This window comes from Penicillium robsamsonii, assembly GCF_028829455.1.
Source record: "Penicillium robsamsonii strain IBT 29466 chromosome Unknown utg000005l_segment0_segment0, whole genome shotgun sequence".
In the NCBI taxonomy this organism is placed as follows: domain Eukaryota; kingdom Fungi; phylum Ascomycota; class Eurotiomycetes; order Eurotiales; family Aspergillaceae; genus Penicillium; species Penicillium robsamsonii.
In genome coordinates, this window is record NW_026643223.1 from 2336044 (window position 1) to 2358231 (window position 22188).

General features: G+C 48.5%; 10 protein-coding genes across 10 annotated transcripts; 5 read left to right on the forward strand and 5 right to left on the reverse strand.

Annotated features, from left to right (window-relative positions):
• Positions 1–145: 145 nt before the first annotated feature.
• N7447_008921 (NAD-dependent epimerase/dehydratase family protein) lies at positions 146–1456 on the forward strand (the record flags this gene model as incomplete). The annotated part of the gene is made up of 1 exon (XM_057233183.1): positions 146–1456. The coding sequence occupies one exon, from the start codon at positions 146–148 to the stop codon at positions 1454–1456; it is 1311 nt and encodes a 436-aa protein (XP_057082725.1).
• A 750-nt stretch (positions 1457–2206) lies between these two features.
• On the forward strand, positions 2207–2988 carry N7447_008922 (mitochondrial 54S ribosomal protein mL54; the record flags this gene model as incomplete). The annotated part of the gene is made up of 2 exons (XM_057233184.1): positions 2207–2687; positions 2738–2988. 2 exons carry the CDS (start codon positions 2207–2209, stop codon positions 2986–2988), a joined length of 732 nt encoding a protein of 243 aa, XP_057082726.1.
• A 259-nt stretch (positions 2989–3247) lies between these two features.
• N7447_008923 (glutathione S-transferase family protein) lies at positions 3248–4094 on the reverse strand (the record flags this gene model as incomplete). The annotated part of the gene is made up of 2 exons (XM_057233185.1): positions 3248–3996; positions 4046–4094. The coding sequence occupies 2 exons, from the start codon at positions 4092–4094 to the stop codon at positions 3248–3250; spliced, it is 798 nt and encodes a 265-aa protein (XP_057082727.1).
• Positions 4095–4701: 607 nt separating this feature from the next.
• On the forward strand, positions 4702–7198 carry N7447_008924 (putative phosphoinositide-specific phospholipase C; the record flags this gene model as incomplete). The annotated part of the gene is made up of 4 exons (XM_057233186.1): positions 4702–5106; positions 5211–5937; positions 5993–6593; positions 7033–7198. 4 exons carry the CDS (start codon positions 4702–4704, stop codon positions 7196–7198), a joined length of 1899 nt encoding a protein of 632 aa, XP_057082728.1.
• A 3184-nt stretch (positions 7199–10382) lies between these two features.
• N7447_008925 (uncharacterized protein) lies at positions 10383–10816 on the forward strand (the record flags this gene model as incomplete). The annotated part of the gene is made up of 2 exons (XM_057233187.1): positions 10383–10477; positions 10546–10816. 2 exons carry the CDS (start codon positions 10383–10385, stop codon positions 10814–10816), a joined length of 366 nt encoding a protein of 121 aa, XP_057082729.1.
• A 161-nt stretch (positions 10817–10977) lies between these two features.
• On the reverse strand, positions 10978–12853 carry N7447_008926 (putative transporter; the record flags this gene model as incomplete). The annotated part of the gene is made up of 5 exons (XM_057233188.1): positions 10978–11002; positions 11060–11143; positions 11198–11316; positions 11375–12544; positions 12599–12853. 5 exons carry the CDS (start codon positions 12851–12853, stop codon positions 10978–10980), a joined length of 1653 nt encoding a protein of 550 aa, XP_057082730.1.
• A 1011-nt stretch (positions 12854–13864) lies between these two features.
• Positions 13865–15246, forward strand: N7447_008927 (TauD/TfdA dioxygenase family protein; the record flags this gene model as incomplete). Its single annotated transcript, XM_057233189.1, has 5 exons — positions 13865–14061; positions 14123–14328; positions 14387–14878; positions 14946–15079; positions 15133–15246. 5 exons carry the CDS (start codon positions 13865–13867, stop codon positions 15244–15246), a joined length of 1143 nt encoding a protein of 380 aa, XP_057082731.1.
• Positions 15247–15416: 170 nt separating this feature from the next.
• On the reverse strand, positions 15417–17378 carry N7447_008928 (HECT-type E3 ubiquitin transferase; the record flags this gene model as incomplete). Its single annotated transcript, XM_057233190.1, has 3 exons — positions 15417–15713; positions 15815–16102; positions 16632–17378. 3 exons carry the CDS (start codon positions 17376–17378, stop codon positions 15417–15419), a joined length of 1332 nt encoding a protein of 443 aa, XP_057082732.1.
• Positions 17379–17790: 412 nt separating this feature from the next.
• Positions 17791–19249, reverse strand: N7447_008929 (questin oxidase family protein; the record flags this gene model as incomplete). The annotated part of the gene is made up of 4 exons (XM_057233191.1): positions 17791–18557; positions 18622–18749; positions 18812–18957; positions 19043–19249. The coding sequence occupies 4 exons, from the start codon at positions 19247–19249 to the stop codon at positions 17791–17793; spliced, it is 1248 nt and encodes a 415-aa protein (XP_057082733.1).
• A 397-nt stretch (positions 19250–19646) lies between these two features.
• On the reverse strand, positions 19647–21971 carry N7447_008930 (GABA permease GabA; the record flags this gene model as incomplete). Its single annotated transcript, XM_057233192.1, has 14 exons — positions 19647–19816; positions 19874–19952; positions 20015–20162; positions 20212–20340; positions 20400–20733; positions 20798–20855; positions 20904–20932; positions 20982–21016; positions 21068–21146; positions 21197–21311; positions 21373–21614; positions 21679–21748; positions 21804–21837; positions 21886–21971. 14 exons carry the CDS (start codon positions 21969–21971, stop codon positions 19647–19649), a joined length of 1608 nt encoding a protein of 535 aa, XP_057082734.1.
• Between the last annotated feature and the right edge of the window lie 217 nt (positions 21972–22188).

Below are 22188 nucleotides of genomic sequence, written 5' to 3' on the forward strand. Positions count from 1 at the left end.
TCGCTTGTTTTGTATAAAACCTTGGTTAAAGGCCCACCAAAGGACCAGGTTATCTCAGTCTTGGTCATATAATAACATATAACATTTTCTTCCTTTTCAGTGGTAGCATAACTTACCTGGCATCCATTATCCTTGACTTCTCGCCATGATTGAGCCTACATCATCTTCCTCTTCGAGGTCGGACAGCCCTCAAAGGTCCGATGCGAGCAGTCCTGCGCAATCTCCTATCGCCCTAGACACACCCACAACAGAGGTTGGAGACCCATTTGACAATCTCCATGACCTGTTGCACGTACTCCCTTCACAAAGCCACATTCTTGTCACTGGTGGCCTTGGTTTTATTGGTAGTCATACCACGCTTGAGCTGCTCAAGGCAAGCTACAACGTCATTGTGATCGACAATCTAAGCAATGCATTCGAAAATGTTCTCGACCGTATCAGCCTCTTGGCCAAAACGCATCACGAGGAGAATGGCACGGCGATGCCATCTCTGCGATTGCATGCACACGATTATCGTGACACCAAAGCTCTTCAGCCCCTACTTGAGGAATACCAGCTCCCATCCCGATGGGGAACTCCCAAGTCGAGAATAGCCGGAGTCATCCACTTCGCGGCCTATAAGGCCGTGGAGGAGAGCATTCGGAAGCCACTGAAGTATTACTCCAACAATGTCAGTGGTCTTGTCGACTTTGCCACGATCCTTGGAGACTTCGGCATCAAGACCTTCATCTTCTCGTCTTCCGCCACCGTATACGGAACCCTCGCAACCTCGGGTCTTCCATTGAAAGAGGAACTCTGTGTTCACAAGGAAGAGTTGTACACAGATCACACAGGCTCACAACAATCCATCCAACCTGGATGCACTGGAATCACCAACCCGTACGGACGCACAAAATGGATGTGTGAAACCATTCTGGCCGACCTGGCTGCATCAGACCCGGAATGGACCATTGTTGCACTCCGCTATTTCAACCCCGTTGGCTGTGATCCTTCCGGCCTTCTGGGTGAAGATCCAAGACAGGCACCAACAAACCTGCTTCCCGTCGTTGTTAAAGTCATGACCGGCCAGTATTCCGAACTTGCAATGTTTGGGACAGACTGGGAAACGGAGGATGGCACTGCCGTCCGTGACTTCATCCACGTTAGCGATCTGGCTCGTGGGCATATTGCCGCGCTCAGTTCGGCCAACGAAGGCAAGCTCACAGAAAATTTCCGGACGTTCAACCTCGGGACTGGAAAGGGTAATTCCGTGATGGATGTGGTCAGCACCATGGAGGCCGTTATTGAAAAGCCCATTCCTCGACGTGCCGCGCCACGTCGCGAAGGTGACGTTGGCGCCTGCGTTGCGGTCGTCGACCGGTCAACGGAAGAGCTTCAATGGAAGACAGAAAAGAGTCTGAAGGATGCGTGCCAGGACATCTGCAACTTCTTGGATGTCAGTGGTCTGTCTTCATAGTGCGGTCCTCGTATGTTGGTCCGATATGACAGTCATGTTTTGTTTGCCTTTCTCACCTGTTTCTAATATACCTGCTCACCGGAACAATGGCCCCTTGGAGGCATATGTTTCGGTATAATTGTTGTCTATTTCTTTTTGGTTTAGCATGTTGATCAGAGTCGCATCACTTGCGAGCATTTTTTGTCGGTCCCTATGATGTTTCTCCCGTTTGGGTGTACAGAGTCATTTATATACTTCTCTTTCTCGCTGTATACAAGTTAACAAAAGTTCCCATTTTATCCTTGAAATTTGCAGCACGTATTTTCAATCCTCACTGGTAATCGAAAACTAATCCATAGATGTTGAATAAATGTTGGGTAGATGTTGGCTAGCTGTGATGCGGAGATGCGTGACATCACGTGATAAGAAAGATTATACAACCTGTTTGGTTGAAGTCAGGACAAGAAATTTCGGGAATCATAGTTTTCTGGGGATATACACTTGCGATACACATAATCTATGAACAGACCAGAGCCTTGTAGCGATAGATGAAGCTGTTCTACGTCGGTACGCCAATTTGTTGACGTATCACGTGATTGATCTCCGTCTTGGCATCAAATTATGGCCGCAGTTTTCGCGACAGCTCTGTCTCCGCGCGTGTCTTATTGCATCTCAACGCAATTGGGATTCCTCGTTGTCTAGGGCCTTCTATTGAACATTCGAATACCTTTTCAGTCTATTCTCTGTCTTTCTCTAATTTATCCCGCCACAATGATCTGCAAAAGCTGCCGCACGACGATGCTGTCCCGATTCACCCAGCAGGCAGTGACCCGAACGGCTTCAGCATGTGCACGCCAACTGCCTCTGGTTCGCAGCCAATTACGCTCGTATAGCACTGATAACAACCCTCCTGTGGCTGCTACTCCTTCTCCGCCCTCGCCGCGCCAACCCACGGTCGGCGATCTCACAACCCCATCCGCCATCTCCTCCGCTACCCCCGGCATTTCTCAGCCTTTGAGCACCCCCGAAGGTGTCCACACCGATGTCAACCCCGGAGCCTCCACAAAACCCACTGCCGTGCGCCCACCCAGCAGCTGCCCGGCCGGAACCAAATTGAACGGACTCAACTACTTCAAGAACAAGCCAGATGTCTTCGCTAAGGAGGATTCCGAGTACCCAGATTGGCTATGGAACCTTTTGGGAGATTCCACCAAGGACTCAAAGACTAAGCAGGGCGGTGTTGACCCAAGCAGTAAGATATCTGGGTCTCCTATTTTTCATACGATGCTTACCCTATCGCAGCCTTGAACAAGAAGCAACGAAAGCGTTATGAGAAGAAGCTGGCTGCTCGCACTGGTCCCCTCGCCGCTAAGATCCCCGCTCACCACCACGCTCACGATATCACCCCCGCACCCTACAACCGCGACGCACCTTCAGTGGATGCCATGGCCGATGCCACCGAGGGCTTCGAGCAGCGCTCGGAGATCATCCGGAGTGCACGCGATGCCAGACGGAAGGCCATCAAGGAGTCCAACTTCCTGCGTGGTCTGTAAGCTTGTTCCATGTCAATTCGGGTGGAACATATGAAACCGATTGTACTTTTGTTGGGGTTGTGTCGCAGGCGCCCAGAACCGCCTCGATATTGCATTGGATATTGGATAGACCGGGCCTTTTGGAACACCCGGGGTGTATTATTACATTGATTTGTTTTTTTCGATTGTGCTATATATCAAATGATACTTGTCTCAGATCTAAGCTCGCCGCAGAGTATCCCGAACAGCCATCTTTATCGCCGAGAGTCGAGCGTATAACTTACTGGGGAATCGGCCAATCCTTCTCCTCCCCCTGCCCTTCAATCCAGGGCAAACAAGCTTCATAAAGCGCCTTAAATTCCCCATCCCCAAGAACAAGAAGCTTCTCAAAGGTATCCCGATCAAAGCGCTGGGAGAAAGCCAAAATCCCACCGAGAATAATATCCGCATAGCCAGCCGTCTCACCCTCCAAAAATGGCCCTTTCTTCCCATCTTTACCCTTCAGCATCTTAATCAACGTCTCCGCCTCCTTCTCGACATGCTGCCACAAAGCAAGCAACTCTGCCTCATCCGTCGGCCTGACCTCGGAAAGTGGTTTCCCGAAAGCCTCAGAGCGCGTCCGGATAAAGTACTCCCGTCCACGCTCATCCAGTCCAGAGGGGACGTTGGGAATAATCAGCGACCTGATACTCGGTGACATCAAAGCCAGTATCTTCAGCACGGCCACCATGAGCGAGTAGCTTGCGTCGCCAGAGGGGAAGAGCGGGGGCGATGGGTAAAGCTTGTCGATGTACATGGCGATTGGATCGGAGTCCATGAGCACTCCATCTGGGTTGCTCGCTATTGACCCTTTATGGCTGATTGCCGGCAGTGTGTAAGCCATCCCCGACTTGCTAGGTGGGACGCCAGAAGCCTTAAGTAAAGGTGCAATGTCAGGGTATGATACCCAGCTTTGGGTGTAGGGGATGCCCTTGAAGTTAAGGACCATTCTAGTCCGGAGAGTATTGGGGGACCATGACTTGGAAGGGCCTGGTTGAGTTAGTGGCCTGCTACTGTCATCCGAGGGTCTAGTCCGTACCGGGAAGGTCCGATAGGAGATCAAAAAAATGGATTTTGGATTCAGTCATTGTGTAAGATATGTAGATTGTATATTTTGGAGAGGTTGAAATGTCCTGTTGAGCTGCAAGAGTACTTATAGACAGAGCGGGGTTTTTGATTTATCAGCTCGAATTTCGGACTTTTGGAAGTCCGAAAGAAACTTGAACTTGGAAGATAGCATTGCTGATCACTCTTGAGGCTCTTACAGGGGTCTTTCCTGTAATGACCTTGATATTTGATATGTAATCTGATGCTTCCAGGGTCATGCCTCGAAGCAGCGAAGCTATGCGCAGCGAGGTATTGAATACATCATGTCCATATATCATGTACAATCCTAAAGGATAAACACCATTGATTGCGTTCAGAAAGTCAAAAAGATCGTACTTAATGCACAACGACATATGCAGAGTCGCCACGTTGGCGTTGGCAACGTTGGCAGTGGGGACGCACGGGTCACATTGGGATTTTCTCCTCACCTGTCAGCTCTCCTTATGTTCTTGATATAAACTCACCTTGGAAATATCCGAAGCCCCTGAAACAAGTGGGGCAGTTGTCAATACGCCTACTCCCACCCGAAGGTTGAATCTCCTATGCCTACTCCTGATTTGGAGCCCACTAACAATAGACCAGTGCAAGATGGAGAAAGTCGAAGCTCTCGTGGAACGTGCTAAACATCTAGCACTCCATGAGCCACCCAAGACGGAGTCACAGACCGTGGAGAAATTCCACCCCTCTTTGGATAAGCATATCCAGAAGATTCACAAGTCTGTTGGTGCATATGCTCCAACTACCAACTATTTCCTCCAAGAAATGCAACATGACACTGCCGTCGCAGATTCTCCTGAGCCAGTTGCCGCTATTCTGGCTTCTCTGGATGCCTTTCGTGCCTATATGAAAGATCCGAACTCGTCTGCAATGGGACCAGAAGAAGCCTTGGACCTTTCCGCCCCTATTTCAGATTATTTTATCTCGTCGAGTCACAACACTTATTTGACGGGTAATCAGCTGTACAGCAATGCTGCTGCTAGTGCCTATACATCTGTGAGTTAATGCGTTGCAGAATATTCCTACCATTTATGCTGCATGGATGTTATGACCTCCCAGGACCCGTAATTTAAAGATTTGGCTTACTCATGCTCCAACAGGTCCTGCTCCGTGGCTGCAGGTCAGTCGAGATTGATGTCTGGGATGGGGAGTTGGACAGCCCAAGCTCAAGCGACAGCGACAGTAGCAGTGATTCAGAGACGGAAGAAGGGAAGAAGGGTATGGGGAGCAAGCTGAAAAATAAGAAAAAACCCACGAAAGAACCCAAAGAATCGGTCTCGTCCAAATTGGAAGCGAAACTCAATGGCGTCCTCCGTCGCAAATCTGTCAGGTCGCCCCAGCGGCCAGTGGACGAAGAGTGTGCGACGAGCCACATGCCTGTTCGGGTTGAGCCTCGTGTTCTGCATGGCCATACCCTAACCAAGGGAACCACATTCCGTGAAATCTGCTATGCAATTCGCGACAGTGGATTTATTGCCAGCGATCTTCCACTGGTCATTAGTCTCGAGGTACATGCATCTCTTGAGCAGCAACAGACGATGGTTGAAATCATGTTGGAGGCGTGGAAAGGATTGCTCGTGGAGGCTCCTCCGGATCAGGGGAAGCTTCCCTCGCTGGCTGATCTGAAGGGGAAGATCTTGATCAAGAGCAAATGCGTTCCACTAAGCGGCGAGAACGAGAAAGCCGAAGGAGAAACCCTGACGCCGCAGAAATCCGACGATAAGTCCTCGGGGCAGCAGTCGCCGAAGCCATCAAAGATTCTTGACGCCCTGGCCAAGATGGCTGTTTATACTCGCGCGTATCACTTTAGTCATTTTGACCAACCGGGTATGCATTATCATTGTAGATCTCGTCATGACGGCGATACTAACTTGATCAACAGAGGCCAAGGTTCCTCTCCATGTGTTCTCGCTCTCCGAGAAGGCAGCGCGAGAAGCTCACGTCACCCATCGCGACGCCTTGTTTGAGCACAACCGAAGATCTATGATGCGTATTTATCCATACGCATTCCGAGTCACCTCATCGAACCTTGATCCAACATTCTACTGGCGACGTGGCGCCCAACTGGTAGCATTGAACTGGCAGAATCTGGATAAGGGCATGATGCTCAATCACGGAATGTTTGTCGGCACCCACGGCTGGCGGCTGAAGCCCTCTGGCTACCGAAGTAGCCATTCTGCGACAGAAGTTATCAACCGCCGCAACTTAACCCTCTCAATCGAGGTATTCGCCGCGCAAGATCTCTCTCTGCCACCGGGCGACCACAGCGAGAGGGGATTCAAACCCTATTTGAACTGCCAACTGCACGTCGAAGAACCGGAAGGCGATGTTACCTCGAACCAGGACGACACTAGCTCCGATTCAGAGAAGAGCAGCTACAGGCGGTGCACAAAGAGTTCTTCGGGTCGGAACCCGGACTTTGGGGGACAGAAGTTGGAGTTCCCGACCGTGACGGGAATAATTGAGGAGCTTAGTTTCCTACGGTCAGTCTTTCTCTTCGATCTCTTCCTTGCTTCCATCGATGTATCGAGTAATATATCTCGTGCTTTGTCTTCTCCCTTGCTCTGCGAATATTTCCCCTTGCTGCATTTATACCTCCCCATCACATGAATTGGTTTTCGAGTATGCGGACATAAATCCTGCATTGTGATGTGATACCCGCCAAAGAACATATGCACTTGCCCGCATCACATAAACATGACGATTGGGCTTGGTATTTTGCTTCTTTCCGGCTCCCCTTTGGTAACACGACGCATCGTCTGGGCTTAGCAGGGAACCCTGTGGCTTTCCCCGGCATCACCTCCACTATCATGCACAATCATGCACACTCCCCCATAGCGCGTTTCGCTCTCGAAAATGCAAGCACTATGCACGGAGTACGAACAACCCACTGACTTGATTCTGCTTTCTTTTTTTTTTTAGGTTTAAGATCAAGGACGATGAGATCGGTCGGGATCCGTTGGCTGCGTGGGCCTGCATCCGACTTGACCGGCTACGGGAGGGCTATCGGCTACTTCATCTCCATGACTGCGCCGGCAAGAATACCGGAGGGATCTTGCTGGTTAATATTGTCAAGCGATTTACTTAACTACCCAGACTGTGGGTTAGTGTTCAGAATTGTTAGTAGTATAGCGTTAGGTACGCGACAAATTGTGACATTTTGCAAAATAAAAAGGCCCCAATAAACACAGCGCCAAAGCCACCGTTTGTCTTTGGGCAGGGTTTGGGCAGTTGGGCAGCATGTCGTACAGCGTACTTCCATATTGGGAGCATCAGGAACAAAAAGGTTGCAGAAGGCGCTCTGACATACAAATGTGACAAATCCCTCGGAATGTGTATCACAAACTCATTTCGATATGGCCAAAGGCGACAGGCTATTATCGACGATTGTGAGATACAATCGTGTCAGTCAGCGTGCATATCTGACCTCGGGATTTCGGCGTTGCACGTAAAGGTTATTTTGGCATTTGGAATGTTTGACTCTTTGGGGCTGCATGGTGTAGAGTGGTGGACGCAATACGCTTCGTTGACGGAAAACAGTCACTAGAAACAACCCACTAGTCTTGGCCTTGCATTTTCTCGGGGTGTCTGAATAAAGGCAAGAGGACCGAGCTCGGGGGGGCGGATCATGTCTTGTTTTAGCTAGGCGGCTCCATTGGCATCTGGAGGTGGGTGCATATGTACGGAGTACATAGGCCCCTACTCCGTGCTGTATGTGGTGTCGTGCCGGTGTCATGTACTTTGGAGACTCATTCAATTATTAGCCGCATGATATGCATTGTACCGATGCCGCGCATGAGTATGGAGTATGATGGAAGGGGGTTTCAAGTATGCTGGTTTCCAGAAGAGCGCTAAGGTAGATATATGCACATCGCAACCTGTGACTTGGGATGATATCTGAATAGTTCTCGATTATGTGAGTGCTTACCTACATATGTAGGTATCATCGCTATCCACTTATATATTATAACATATCGAGAGAGAGAAAGTAGCGGTGACCGATATGACGGACCACGGCCATAAGGAGGTTACCCATAGAGGATGGTTGGCAAGACAGGCGTAAGAACGTGGGGTTGCAGTCCAGATTTGGACTTTGCGACAGTTTAGCCTACATCCAGACAGGACGGAGTACTCCGTATGGAGTAGATGAACCAAAGATGCTTGCATGCTGCGAGCCATAGCCCCAGTCGTGGAGATCATGTAGAGGAAGCTGAGAAGTAAACCCTGAGATCACTCTAAGTTCACCTTGAAAAGCACAGCATGAAGAGCGATCAACGTGCCAAGCGACATGCATCAGATTGATCAGCATTGCTAGTGGAGACCAACAGATAAGTCAATTTGACCGGTAATTTCCCGACCAAATTGTGGCCAAAGACCATTACACGTCGCGGAGAGAATCACATCAGACATACACACTTTTCTGTCCGCATGTTGTACAGAGTACAGAGCATATGGTGTAAATGGATGGTTCTTCAGGTGTAAGGATTTGTAATTTGATAGATCTTCTGTGGAGGGGTTCATGCGCCACCAAATTTGCATGCATAACAGGGTAATATGCCTTTGAACAAACGGGTAGTGACAGAGCCAATAATCGGGCCGGATCGTCTTTTCAAGGACTGAAATCCCATGTCGTCGGCGAATCACAATGATAGTACGGCTGATGGCTGTGCGCTAGACCCATCTTGGATCTGCCATAGGGTTTCGAGGTTGACACATCAACTGGTGCTGAAAGTTGCGCCCCTTTTTCTTTGAATCGGAAGAAACACTTAGCGAAACTGAAATTTCTTTGTATAATCCCTTTAACCCTTTGCGAGCAAACACTCGGGCCCGGAGGCCTCGGCTACCGAACAGACCACTCTGATTGGCTTAAATGTATTGGCGACAGTGGTGACTCTGTTGGGCTTTGATGCCCTGTGCTAAGCCAAGCTGTCAGGAGCCTGTCAATGGCCGATCAGAACAAAGTGACCGATATGAACGGGAACTACCGAGCTAAGTTTTGGTTTTTTGAGATTTATTTTGGACAATTTTTGTTTTTTATTTATTTATTTTTAATTTCCTTTGATTCCTTTCTTTACTTTTGATGAACGAGATCTATTCTTCTCTTTTTCTTTCCTTGCTTTGCTTTCCAGGGCCTTAAAAGGACGGCCCTCGTCCTACTATCCCATGGCTTTGTCTTCATACTTCGACCTAAGAGAAATCTGAACTATTCTCGGGCTCCGGCAAAAGACCTCTATACCTTTCTTTATCCCTTGAGCCAACCAAAAAGATTATGACTTCCTCCGGTGCCGCACCAGTGTGCTCAAACTCCACCACCAAGGTTGGTACTCCGATGCTGCCTCGATGTGGTACTACTTTGATAAAGACATACTAACTATAACATAGATGCCCGGTGTGCGGTGCCCCAATTGCCAAGCGCAGGGGAAAGAAGTTTGGGTTATCCCAGGCAAAAACTGTCACATCTGTCACACACCTTGTGCATGATACGCCCGAGTTGCACATATATCGTGCGCAGTCATATGTGCCCAAACGTTCTATGATCTGATCTCTTCACATCATAATCTCTCCCAAGCATATGGAGACTTGAATCTCGAGAATGAATTCAACACGCCTGAACACACGGAAGGCCTACGAACATCTTGAAGGTCGACACCCCAAAATTATTACTGGGTAAACCTCAAAAGCCGCAATAGGTCTCTGCCATGGGGTTTCTGTTTCTCTTTTTTTTTTAGCGTTTTCTCATGAGATACGACATTTTTGGTTTTCGCCCAGTTATATAATCGGGTGCTATCTTTACCTATCGGGCCGAGTTCGTCTTTTTTTTTATCAGATCTAGAAGTACCCCTCGCACTAAATCCGAGCTTCTTCAAGTACTTTTGTCCTGCATATGTACAAAGTAGACAAAGTAGTTGTATAGCCCCACGTGACATCGGGAGTTCCGATATTCCATGACATCATCTACATCACTCCGAACAACTCTATGCCCTATGTCAACGGGTTCAACCTCAACAGGTCTTCGAGATAACCAGGGTCAGTCATAACCCCGAATCTCCTTTGATTTTCGATACGTAAGGATAAAACCAAAGCAAGGCCCAAATTGTTCTCAGCTCGGTTTTCCCAAATCGGCAAGAGCTAAGCCCTAAAATAGAAAGGGAAAGGTTCCGAGAGACTTGGCATTCATCGGTACGTATGCATCAGCCAGCCTCCAATTTCCATTAGTATATGTTGCATTCCCTTGTTTCTGCAGGAAAGTGACACTGAAAATACAAAGCGCAATGACGGAAAAATATCCAATCGGCACACGCACCGAATGCGAGCATCTCGTCCGCGAGTGGGGATTTCGACATATCTTCACCTGGACAGACGGAAGGTACGTAAATGGATGTATTTTCTCGAAGTTGATACACCCAAAATGGGGAGAACCGATTAAATTCCCAGCAAAGTCATTCATGTGCGGGTGGAGATCCTAACGCTGACCTCGCCCTCCAGCAACGCCCATTATTCCCCGCACTCGCATAGCGGCTTGACAACACACCTTATCCGCCGTGGATCACTCACAATCACTTACCCTGATGATAATGCTAGATTGCATAATGGGGAAGTCAAACAAGAGACATTTCGAGCTGGAGAGAGGGTTGATGTGCCTGCTGGAAAGGTCCATGAGGTTTGGATTGGGAATGAGGGGTGTGAGTATGTGATCGGAGAGTAGGAACTTGGGAAGGATACAATTTTCGGGTTTAAATCGATGTGTCGATCACTCTTTTACTACTTTGAACATTCGGTGACGGAAGGTTTTTTAATAGTATTGCTGCCGAATGAGCTCAGCTCATTGTTTTGCTCTATTTGATGTTTTAGAACCATCTCTAAGCTCTAGTGCAAAAATCGGAAATCCACTCTGTAGCGAGGTCATTAGCATCCAGTCGCACTGGAAGGAGACGACTACGAGACATACCTTTTGTTTCCAAGATCTTTGTTTTCGACGACGTATCGCGACCGCTCTTCGCTCGACATTTTATCCCAGATAGCGGCATTTTGTCTAGTATCAAATATTAGTAAGCGGAATTCGATCGGAGTGTACGGCTCAACATACTTGTTACGCCTCACGTAGTAAATCTTGGCAATGATGAATATCGCCATACTCCACACCGCAAGACCGATAAGAGCCTTATTACCGGTGTGATAGTACGGCTTATCCTCGGTGCGGTAGATCTGGAGGTGATGGTTAGTAATGATGACTTGAGCGCACAAGGAAACCGGAAGGACTCACGTTGTTGCCAATGATGTTACTGGCCTGCACCATCATATTGTAGACAGCAGTAGCAACCGTCCTCGTCCTGACCGAACCTGCATTGCGCGATGTAATTGCAACAATAATAGCATGCACGTAAGGCATTCCAATCAACATGATCAGCAAAACCCAACGAACCCAAGCACTAGCATCTTCAGAAATAGTCTCTAGCGCGATCAGCAGGATCAGAGCCCAAATCTCAGCACCGACTCCAAGTAGTAGTCGCTGATTAAACCGCTCGGACATCCAAGTCCACACTAACAAATTGAGAATGAAGATCACATAGGCCGGGATAGTGAGCAAGTTCGTGTGGAAAGTACTGAAACCGAGCTCCTTCAGCTCCAGACTGATGTACGACGTAGCCGGGGTGCTAGGAATCATCCAAGTCAGGCCGAGCAGATAGATAAGCCACATGTCATAGTCCTTCAGGGCCTGCCATAGTAGCTTGGGAGTAACAGCCTGACGATTGTGCATGGTTCCCTTGCTTGGGTCGTCGCGCAGCACACGGTTAACCATGATTTTCTCTTCGTGCTCGTTGAACCAGCCATTCTTACCGCGGAACCGGCCCGCAGTCTGTGTTGGTGAGGGAGGCATCCAAAATGCGGCGACAATACCGATTAAACCCGTAATCAAACCCTCCAGGGCAAACAGGTACCGCCAGCCACCGGTTCCATCCGATTGGCGAATGTGGAGGAACCCAAAAGCAAGGAAAGCGCTGATAATTGCGGTTGCTTCATATGTCATCCAGAAGAAGCTAAGTCGGATGGGCAACTCCTTGGATTTATACCAAAATGATAAAAAGAGGATGGTGTCTGGAATGAAGCCGCCCTCGAGGAAACCGAGCATAGCGCGTGTCGCCCAGAATCCATTCTTGTTCTGGATGAATGCCTGGCACGCGGCGATAAGACTCCAGCTTACCATTTGCACGGGAATCCAGCGATCGGGGCCGACCCATTTCGATATGAGCTGAGAGGGCAGCTCGGCGAAGAGAAATGTTAGATAGAAGATTGTTTGGCCAGTGTTGTAGTCGTTTGTGGTCATGCCAAGATCATTCAGCATGTTATCAGACGTGGCTTGGACGATGTTACCCCGGTCTAGCTGGAGCGCAAAGAAAGTCACACAGGCAAATGTACACACTCGCCAGTCAATCTATCGAACTGGTCAGTTCCTAACATCATACGTGATATGTTCAGTAACTCATACCTTGCTGACAACGGCTTTCTCTTCTTGCTCTGACCACTCAAAGTCCGGGTCCCAGCGATGGGCACCCTCATATTCAGGAATGGGTTTATAGAACCGCGGGTCCTCGGTAGTATCGAAAGCACAGTCAGTCTGCTTGGCTCGGGGACCGTCATACGTTGATGAAGACGAAGACTCTGCGGATGAAATTCTCGGAGTAGCCTTGAAATCAAGGCCCTCGGTATCGGAGACCTTGTTATTGGCTTCTTCAACCGTCATCTCGCAGGGTCCGGGATGTTTATTCTGATTATGGATGGAAGAAGAGAAGCAGTGCCTGGGTTGGACGAGCATTAAGTCATATAAAGGCAGCAAGGCGACATTGCCGCTTGCTTATCACGCCATATTTAGCATACATCGCTTTGGCCGCTACATCTGTGGGCCAGGTGAGCAGGTCAAAATCACAACATTGATAACAGAACGATGTGGAACTCCCGATTTGGAGTCCCACTTGCGACCTAGTAGCGCCAAACCCGTGTACAATGTAGCTGATTAGATTGGCTCGGGGAGGTCTCGACTCGAAGTCGGAAGGGCGTTCTGCGGAATCGTGGATGTCGAGCAAAATTCTTCCAGATAAAAGAGCTCTAAGGCAATTTGTAGATTAGTATTTGAAAAGAGACGACGAGACGACGAGCCGATAGATATTGTCCAGTTGGGTGTTGGCTTGGCTAAATCACGCAAGTGCAGTGAGAGTGACGTTAGAGTTGACGAGTCGGCGGTGCTAAGTCTAGCAGGGGTAGACTCCCGTTTAAGGTCTACAGTATGGAGTATACAGTATGGAGTACGAAGTACTCTATGCTAAACTACTCCGTACCAATTCCCTGTGTCAATATTTGCTAAAGCAACAACTAAGCATTGAATGTAAAAGTCTCTCAAAGTAAATCTAGACAGTAGTCTTATCACGCCATAGTGGATTTGGGAATCGTATACTTGGGTACTTTTATCCCAAATCACGGCGATTGTCAGTGGACGCACGCCATTTATCACGTCATTCCCGGCCAATGCTCACCATGGGGGACTATGCTTATTTATATTGTATTTATATTGATATCCTCACCCCGCAGGCTCGTCGGCTCGCTCGCGACGATCCCGGACATTCTACCGCACATACCGCAAACCCCATAATGGCGTAATTTGTATCGGTTTGATGTGCCGAAATGGTTATATATTGAGTTTACCCTCATATGAAAGGGCCATATCTGATCGAAATATACACAAACTCAATCTAAGAACATGGCTCCTTCCCTCACTGAGACAGTGGGCCTGCGGGCCCCGCCTGTTGCCCTTTCACTGAAGTCAGACGGCGGCCACAACAAGGAGAACTTGATTGGATACAAAATTGAAAAGGAGCGTGAGATCAAGGGCACAGATAAAGTAGCTCCGGTGTCCTATCCGGAATATCTGCCCGTCTGGGATAACGAGACAGAAAGGTATGTTTATACTTCAGCCCTATGCCGCCCATCCCCACAAATATATCTAACAGACCCCCAGGTATCCTCCTCTGAAGCACTTTGAGCACTACGACCACGGCAAAGATGCCGACGCCTCTTTCCCAGACCTGCTGCCCGAGGGCCAAGTCGAGGTCGACCAGATCACTCCCTTCATTGGCTCTGAGATCCACGGCGTGCAACTCAGCCAGCTGTCGGACAAGGGCAAGGATCAATTGGCCCTCTATGTTGCACAGCGACGAGTTGTCGGTACGTGATTCAATCCCTTCCATCTCCGCCCTTCTAAGCATCTAACATATCCAAACAGCCTTCCGTGACCAAGACTTCGCATCCCGTCCGATTCAAGAGGTCGTCGATTATGCCGGCTACTTCGGTCGTCACCACATCCACCAGACCTCGGGGGCCCCCAAGGGCTTCCCAGAGATTCACCTTGTCTTCCGCGGTGCTGAGGACCGCACCGGCGAGGAGTTCCTCAAGCAGCGCACCAATACTATTACATGGCACTCGGATGTCACCTTTGAGAAGCAGCCCCCCGGCACGACTTTCTTGTATGCGCTCGACGGACCTACCACGGGTGGTGACACCCTGTTCGGCGACATGGTCCAGGCATATAAGCGCCTGTCGCCTGGCTTCCGGGAACGACTGCACGGATTGAAGGCTGTACACTCTGGTCTCGAGCAGATCAATGCTAGTTTGAATGGTGGTGGTATTGCCCGCCGTGATCCTGTCACATCGGAGCACCCCATTGTCCGGACTCACCCTGTGACTGGCGAGAAGGCACTTTACGTGAACCCTCAGTGTAAGTCTGGACCGGAACATTTAGCGAAAGATTTGGAAAGCTGACATGTCTCGTTCTTCTCGTATAGTCACTCGATATATTGTTGGATACAAGAAAGAGGAATCGGACCACCTCCTCAAGTTCCTGTACGACCACATCGCCTTGTCGCAGGACCTTCAGGCTCGTATTCGCTGGAAGGCTGGTACCGTCGTCGTCTGGGATGTAAGTTATAGCACCAACCTGTTCTTTATGAGAAAAGATGCTGATCTTCGCAGAACCGTGTGGCATGCCACTCCGCCGTTTTCGACTGGGAGGATGGTCAGCGCCGACACATCGCTCGTCTCACACCCCAGGCCGAGCCTCCCTTCGAGACCCCCTTTGAGGGCTAGATGGGAGCGCTGGAAGCCTTTCATATATATAATGACATAGCTACGATAATCTCGAGCCTAAATTGAGAAAAGAATAAGAATGATTTAATTTCCATCCTTGCATTATCGGCCTGGATATGCCGCATGCACATAGGCTTTCTTGCTTTGTGTCATACAGAAATCTCGGCAACTCAAGTTTTGTCGCGTCTGAAACGACTCAAAAGCCCAACATCCCATTCGTTGAACCGCCTAGCAGAGAGCGGGAGCATCTTATTACTGCTAGTCAATGCTTGCGACATTGCTTCGAATATCATGGATGGCAACTCCAACTCTTCCACCGACAAGGGCGACGGATTGCCAATTTCCGGCTGAAGCAATTCATCCACATTGGGGGTCTTTTGGTAGAATACCTTCATCGCCTGCTGGGCCATGATACTGCAGCCTGCGCTAGAATTCGAGTATCGCATGTCTGGATTGAAGACCCAAAGCTGCCAAGTGCAATATTCGTTAGTGGGTGTCATCTGTAGATTTGCTTCTCCGAAATGCCTCAAATTGGGAGGCAATTGGGATAAATTGGAATATCACCTACCAGGAGACCGCTTTTCTGGCCACAATGAACGACAAATCGCCGAGCGCTTTCTCTCTCGATCAATTCAAGCAACTGCGCAGCAACGATGGTTTCTCTTGGGTGGACCTCCCATTTTGCATTGTCTGCCCCACAGCTGGGTGAATTGGTATTCAGGGACACGTTGGCCTTCAGGAGTCGCCATCCCTTGGCAATTGGATCTTCCATGCCGATTATGGAATTGCAGTTGGCGCAGTCGAGGGTTCGTTGTGTTGAGACTTCAGCATTGGATTTTTGCTCTTCATCATTGCCCTAAATTGCATTGCTTGTCAGCAAATTGGAATTGTAAGGGGAACTGTAACGGTAGCTATTGCGCCGCAGAAAATACTGAAAAATAAAGGAAGAAAAAGGCATTGCATTCAAGCTCACGGCTATATAGATACTGCCCATATTACATCACGCAAGGAGAATACTATAATGTACCTCTTGTAATCACGCCCACTCCACTGCTCGAATAGCCGGCGCTGAAAAGAGAGAACACCCTGAGTCACAAACTAAGGAGAAAGCGGCTCACGCAAGTCCAGTATCGCAAACGCAAAGAGCGAAATCCATCTGCGGAGAGAGGATAACTACCCATTTTGTCCGTGATCCTTTTCCCATGAGAGTACCACCCTCGCCTTGGATTGCAAGTACACAAAGTGCATTTCGTCCATCTTGGGCAATTGTATCGGAGGCCACCCCACTGAAAAATGAGTGGTCTCCTTCTAAGTTGCCCGATTCTGAGGGAATGAAAAGCAGGATGAAACGATGGGGAAAGAGGAGAGGGGCATATAAATCTTACCTTTTTCAATCCTGTGCAGTCTGCCTCAGCAAGAAGGAAAGTGGCCACATCAACAAAAATTGTCCCGGAAATGGCCACAACGTGGCTATCCGCAGCATATCCTTTAGTCTGCGCGGTTTGGTCCTCGACCTGAAGCGCAGAGTCTTTCTCGTCTTTTGCGTGGCCTTCATGAGGGTCAGGTTTGTGGCAATGCCAGAAATCCATCATTTCAGCCCAGTTGCCACTTGGAAGATCTTTCCAGGTCCATCCAAGGGTAGTGCTTTCTGCTGTTCCTTGATCAACCGACTTGGATATTGATGACAAATCAAGAAAAGCAAGTTCACACTCTCGACAACGAATACGAGTCGCGGACGACATTTCCTCTGCTGTCCAGGGTGCAAATTCATCAATTAGTTCATCTCGAGGCGCCAGCGTCTCTTCGTCGGGATCGACCTGCATTCGGAAAGAAAAATCGTAGCTGGGATCCCCAGCATTATTGGGATCTGATTTTGGTGCTGGCCCAGATATTGATTTCAACACGCGCCGAGATGCGTCATTAACCCTTGCTGGCAGTTTGATTGTTTCTGTGACATATTCAAATGGTTTTGATAGGGAAACTGTGACTGCTTTTCTTGAGTCTGAAAGTTGGATATCTGGTCGGATCCCATCAAATGTTGCAGTCCCGGGAAGGGAGACGTAAAGGGTTATCTGGCGGATGTTTGGTAGGAATTCTGCATGAAGATATAGGGGTACATCGGCCTCCTGCATTGTGGAAGCTGTGCACGCGCGTGTTCCCAGACAGAGCGACGGTGTTTGATGACCGGTGGTGTTTGATGCTCCTAAGCCAGAAGGATAAGGGGAAATAGAGCAAAATACCTAGGTAATTTATCTAGCAAGCACACTGATTTAGGATTTAGGACCGTCCAAGACCATGAGAAATATTGTCTTGCTTAAAGGAGATTGGTGATGCCAGTGGTGATCTCGATCATCTTGTACCCGCGTTTCTGAAATGCAAACAGTGTAAACATTCAGCCACGTGATCATATACATATCTACAAACTTTTGCTCCATCCCAAGCTCATAGTGAAGGGACATTCATCGATCAATATATTTTCTTGGATTATTTATTATATTGTATATATGTTTGGGATGAGTGGAGTGGAAAAGATATAAACAGATCTTACAGCTCATATCCGATAAAGTTACCCCGCCAACCCTTGAACTCAGTCACAAACCGCACAGCAGCCTTCAAGAAGAAGCTATCGGAATCGCCCCAAGTCGAGGCTAGTTCCTTCAGTGCTCGGGTGGTCGCGACAAAGTACACATCGGATGAGAATTCACCATTGACAGCCTTCTCAGCCACCCATTCCCAGTCCTTTCCATTCAGATCATAATTTCGGATTTGGTCCATTTTGATCTCGGGCCGCAGTTGCGCGACGTAGATGCCAATGCAAATTAACCACCATTGTCGAAGAAGAGAAATTTGGAACTGGGGAGGGATGAAAGGCAGCACGACACGGACTGCGTGGCTGGTTGCGAGGTTCAAAGCGAAGAACAGATCGTAATGCCCAGTTGAATCAACTGCTGTTCCAACTAGTAAGGCAGCTGCAAGCTCTTGGCTTTCGCGGAACTGCTCAACTGGATTCTCGATCTTCCACGCCTTCCAGTGGTTGAGAAGCACGGCGTTGCGACTGACGAAAAGGGTATCGAGATTGTCGCTGCCAGGAGTGGGAAAGAGGTCATCCAAGTCCTCATCTTTGCGGACTAAGTCAAGAATTGCAAAGAGTGACTTTGATTCGTAGGCTGCCTCGATTTTGGAGTGTTTGGGGTCCTCCAGGGACTTGTAGATGTCATTGTAGCAGGCTGCTGCAAGGCCGAGTGCTTCCATTGCGATTTCACGACTGTCCATTTCAAAGGCGTACGCAAGATGAATCAATGGCAATCCGACTAGACAGAATTAGCGGGTGTAAGTCCAAGCACGGGGTTCTCGTCGAGGAGCATGAAAACATACGAGAAGCCATTATAGAATCAAACATGGGCTCTTTGCCGGTAAACAAGTATTCAGCTACAACTTCCTTCCAGTTATAGCTGAGATTGACCATTTCGTCTTCAAAAAAATCCACGAAAGCTCGATCAAATCTGCTGGGAGTTAGCGAGAATTCCCAGGCGAACGAACGGCCGAGACAAGCCCAGCAACCCACCTTCGACATCCCAGGTGGCCTCGCCAGTCAAGAGTAGTGATTTCTGCCGGTGATTCTTTCCATTTCACCATATCAGACACTTTATTCTCGTATATCCGACCTAAAGTATCGGCGTCTGCGCCTTGCAAAAGGGAGGAGCTCAAGAGCTGCGAGTAGGTCAATATCATGGACCAGTGACGAGGAATGCATACATGGAAATCTCTTGTGATCAAGGCAATGCAAGTCACTCACATGTATTAACTGATTAGGGAAGTTTCGACTGTCAAACAGCGAGTTCTCGACATGGTTCAATTTCAGTAGGTGCTTGAATGCCCGGCCCGGCTTGTCTTGAGCTGTCTCGGTTTCATGGACGTTAACCGGGGGTAAATCAATCGCTTGGGTGGGCGAGGATGAAAACAATCCAAACGACGGCAATGATGGCCACCGAACAGTAAACATTGTGGCGATGTGTGAGGCCGTGTGTAGTTGTTTGGATGGGATTGTTGGGAAGCCATCACGTGCATCGTAAGTTGATATGACGTAGGAGATTTAGGGTTATCAATCTGGTCACATGATAACCGATGAATCTAGTTGGGCGGGAGCGGACGACTTCCACCTGCTACTCCGCTTGCTCCAGAAAAATGCAAATATACAAAATCACCCCTTTGATAGGAGATGACAATTGAGATAGGTAAATATTTTCAGCCTAAGGCAGAAGCGTGTTAATATGAAGGCTTGTATCATTTTGCGACGTATTTCACAGTTGCCTGGATTGCGAATAATTTATTTGAATAATCTAGATTTTGCGCTGTAAAGTTACATCATATGTAATAGTAAATCCTGGCTATCGGAAGATCTACTCCTTATGCTGTTCAACGAATGGAATCGGCTGCTCTGGCTGAGTACCGACCTCTCCATTGAAGACTTCCACTTGGATACGGGGACCGACAAAATTCTTGCGTCCATCTACAATCCACTGGATGGTGGAAATGACAAACACAATACCGAAAGCCGCAACACAGTAATCTGTGATATCGAATTAGCTTCGTGCTTTGGCATCACAAACAGACAAAGCCAACTCACTCATGTTGCTGCCAGTGGCAGGCAACTCAGGGGGGAAAAGGAAAAGGATAGTAGTCAGGGAAATGTACGCCAACGAGATCTAAGACATTTCGGGTCAGTAAAGTAGTCGTTTTACTGAAGCCGCAAGGGAAGATCTCATACGATGTTGAGGGTCCAGCCAACGATTTCTGGCAGTTTGAATGAGCGCTCAGGTAGCATTCTCCTTCCTCGGCAGCAGTTCACGGCAATTGGCATTGCATATGAGATATCGAGCAGTACCACTGACGCTGAGACAATAGCATTGAAAGCGCTTGGAGACGTTAGCATTATCTAGGGCAAAGTGTCGTGCATATTCTTACCTGGTTGAGCCCAAGAAGATACACCCGAAAATAACCACGAGAGCCAGATTGAGATACAACGAGTTCAAAGGAACCTGTAGTTTGGTGTGGATGCGCGAGAAGAAGGGGGATGCAGGGAGTCCTCCATCACTATAGCTACTATCAGTATAATGGGTACGTTTGAAATATGAATGCCGATGATAACATACCGCGCGAAGGCATAGACCATGCGACTGCTAGTTGTCATAATAGCGGTTGCAGCGAACAGAGCACAGACTAGCGGGAAGCTTGAAACGATGTTAGTACAAAACGCTAGTGGGAGGGAGAGCAGTGAAGCGTACATCAAGAGACAGATAGCGCCTGCATTGCTTGAAGTGGCATTCTTCAAAATTGCAAGGAGCGGAGTTGCCGCAGAATCAATGATCTTGTTGATATCGCCAGCCACGAAGAGCAGTACAACAAGGAAGATTGTTCCAGTGACGGTACCGATACCAACACAAGCAATCATGATCTTGGGTCCCTCAATCGAGGGGTTGGGGATTTCTATAGTCTGTTAGCCTCAGCTCTATGATCAAATGCAAACCAAATGCAAACTCCTAGAAGTTACCTTCAATCATGTGAGCGACGCCATCAAAGCCAGTAACACCAAGGCCACCTTGCAGAAGCTATGAATTGTTAGATTTACTCATAAACTTTCGCATCGAACGACATACCCCAAGCAACCATGCAACTCCATCAGGCCCTACAAGAGTCAGTTCAAGAAACAGGAGATAATGATAGAGAAAACTTACATCCTGTTGTATTAATGAAGTCCGTGAAGACAAATCTATTCTTGGTTAGCATTTTGGCTCTAGAGAATGGTCAATTGGATACGTACTCTGCGGAGTTATAATTCGGTGAAGCACATGCAAGTGCGGTGATGCAAATGACGGCAAATCCTGTCAAAGACCAGATGACTGTGGGAATTAGTAGAAGATCTCCGAGGGGTCAATATAGGGTATCTCACAAGCGCCCTTGGTGACATAAGGCAGAAGGTTGTTCATAAACGCGTTGATGAGGAAAGCGACGATGTTGTAGCCGATATAGATCAGGAATTGGTGCCAGCGCTGGGGGCTATAGCTCTGGATTTGAATGTCAGCCACATATATATCAAGATTATAGCCTAGAATAAGAATGACCTACCGGGTTCATGAGAGATATCACACCCTGAATGAGCTGACTGCCCAGCAGACCAGCAGTTGCGACCAGCGCAACCCAGCCAGAGCAGTTCACCCATCCCGTAATCCAGGAAAGAATTGGCATCCATTTTCCCCATGAAGTCACAGCGACCCAATGATATTGCCCTCCCGCGGTGGGGTATGCAGAAAGGAACTCAGCTAGGGAGGTTGCCATGCACAAATTACAGATTCCTGCCGTGATGAGACCTATTGGGGACTCTTGTCAGCGCTGGATTTTGAGAATTGGGCAAAGAATCGGGCGGATACATACCCCAGACAATACTAGTACTACCTCCTGAGGGCAAACTGAGCCCCAAACTTGCCGACAAAGCGGTCCATGACTGTCCACTGTCAATTTTTGATTAAGGAATTTGGTAAGTCGGTCGCATCACGTACATTTAAAATGGCAAAAGCAAGACCCAGCATCGATCTTCGGGAGGTTAGCACAACCCAGAAATTGGTCAATTGCAGCACATACATCAATGAGAAGTTTCGCTTCAACTCAGACTTATGGCCCATCCGGGCCAGCTGAGCATCGTCATTATTGTATTCGTCTTTGTCCATAGTGCTATGTGCCAGAACCAGAAAAGAAAAGGGTCAGAGCAGGAGGAACAGGCATCTTAAGAGCGAAACGACGACCAGATTCTGAAATATCGCAATGTCTACTGGCTCCCCGCGGGGGAACCAAGTACGGAGAAGTGTTATGTAACGAATTTGGGGTATAGAAAGACTAGAAGCGATAACCGGCGGTGCCTGTGAGTGGTCCGGCGGACCGAGACCG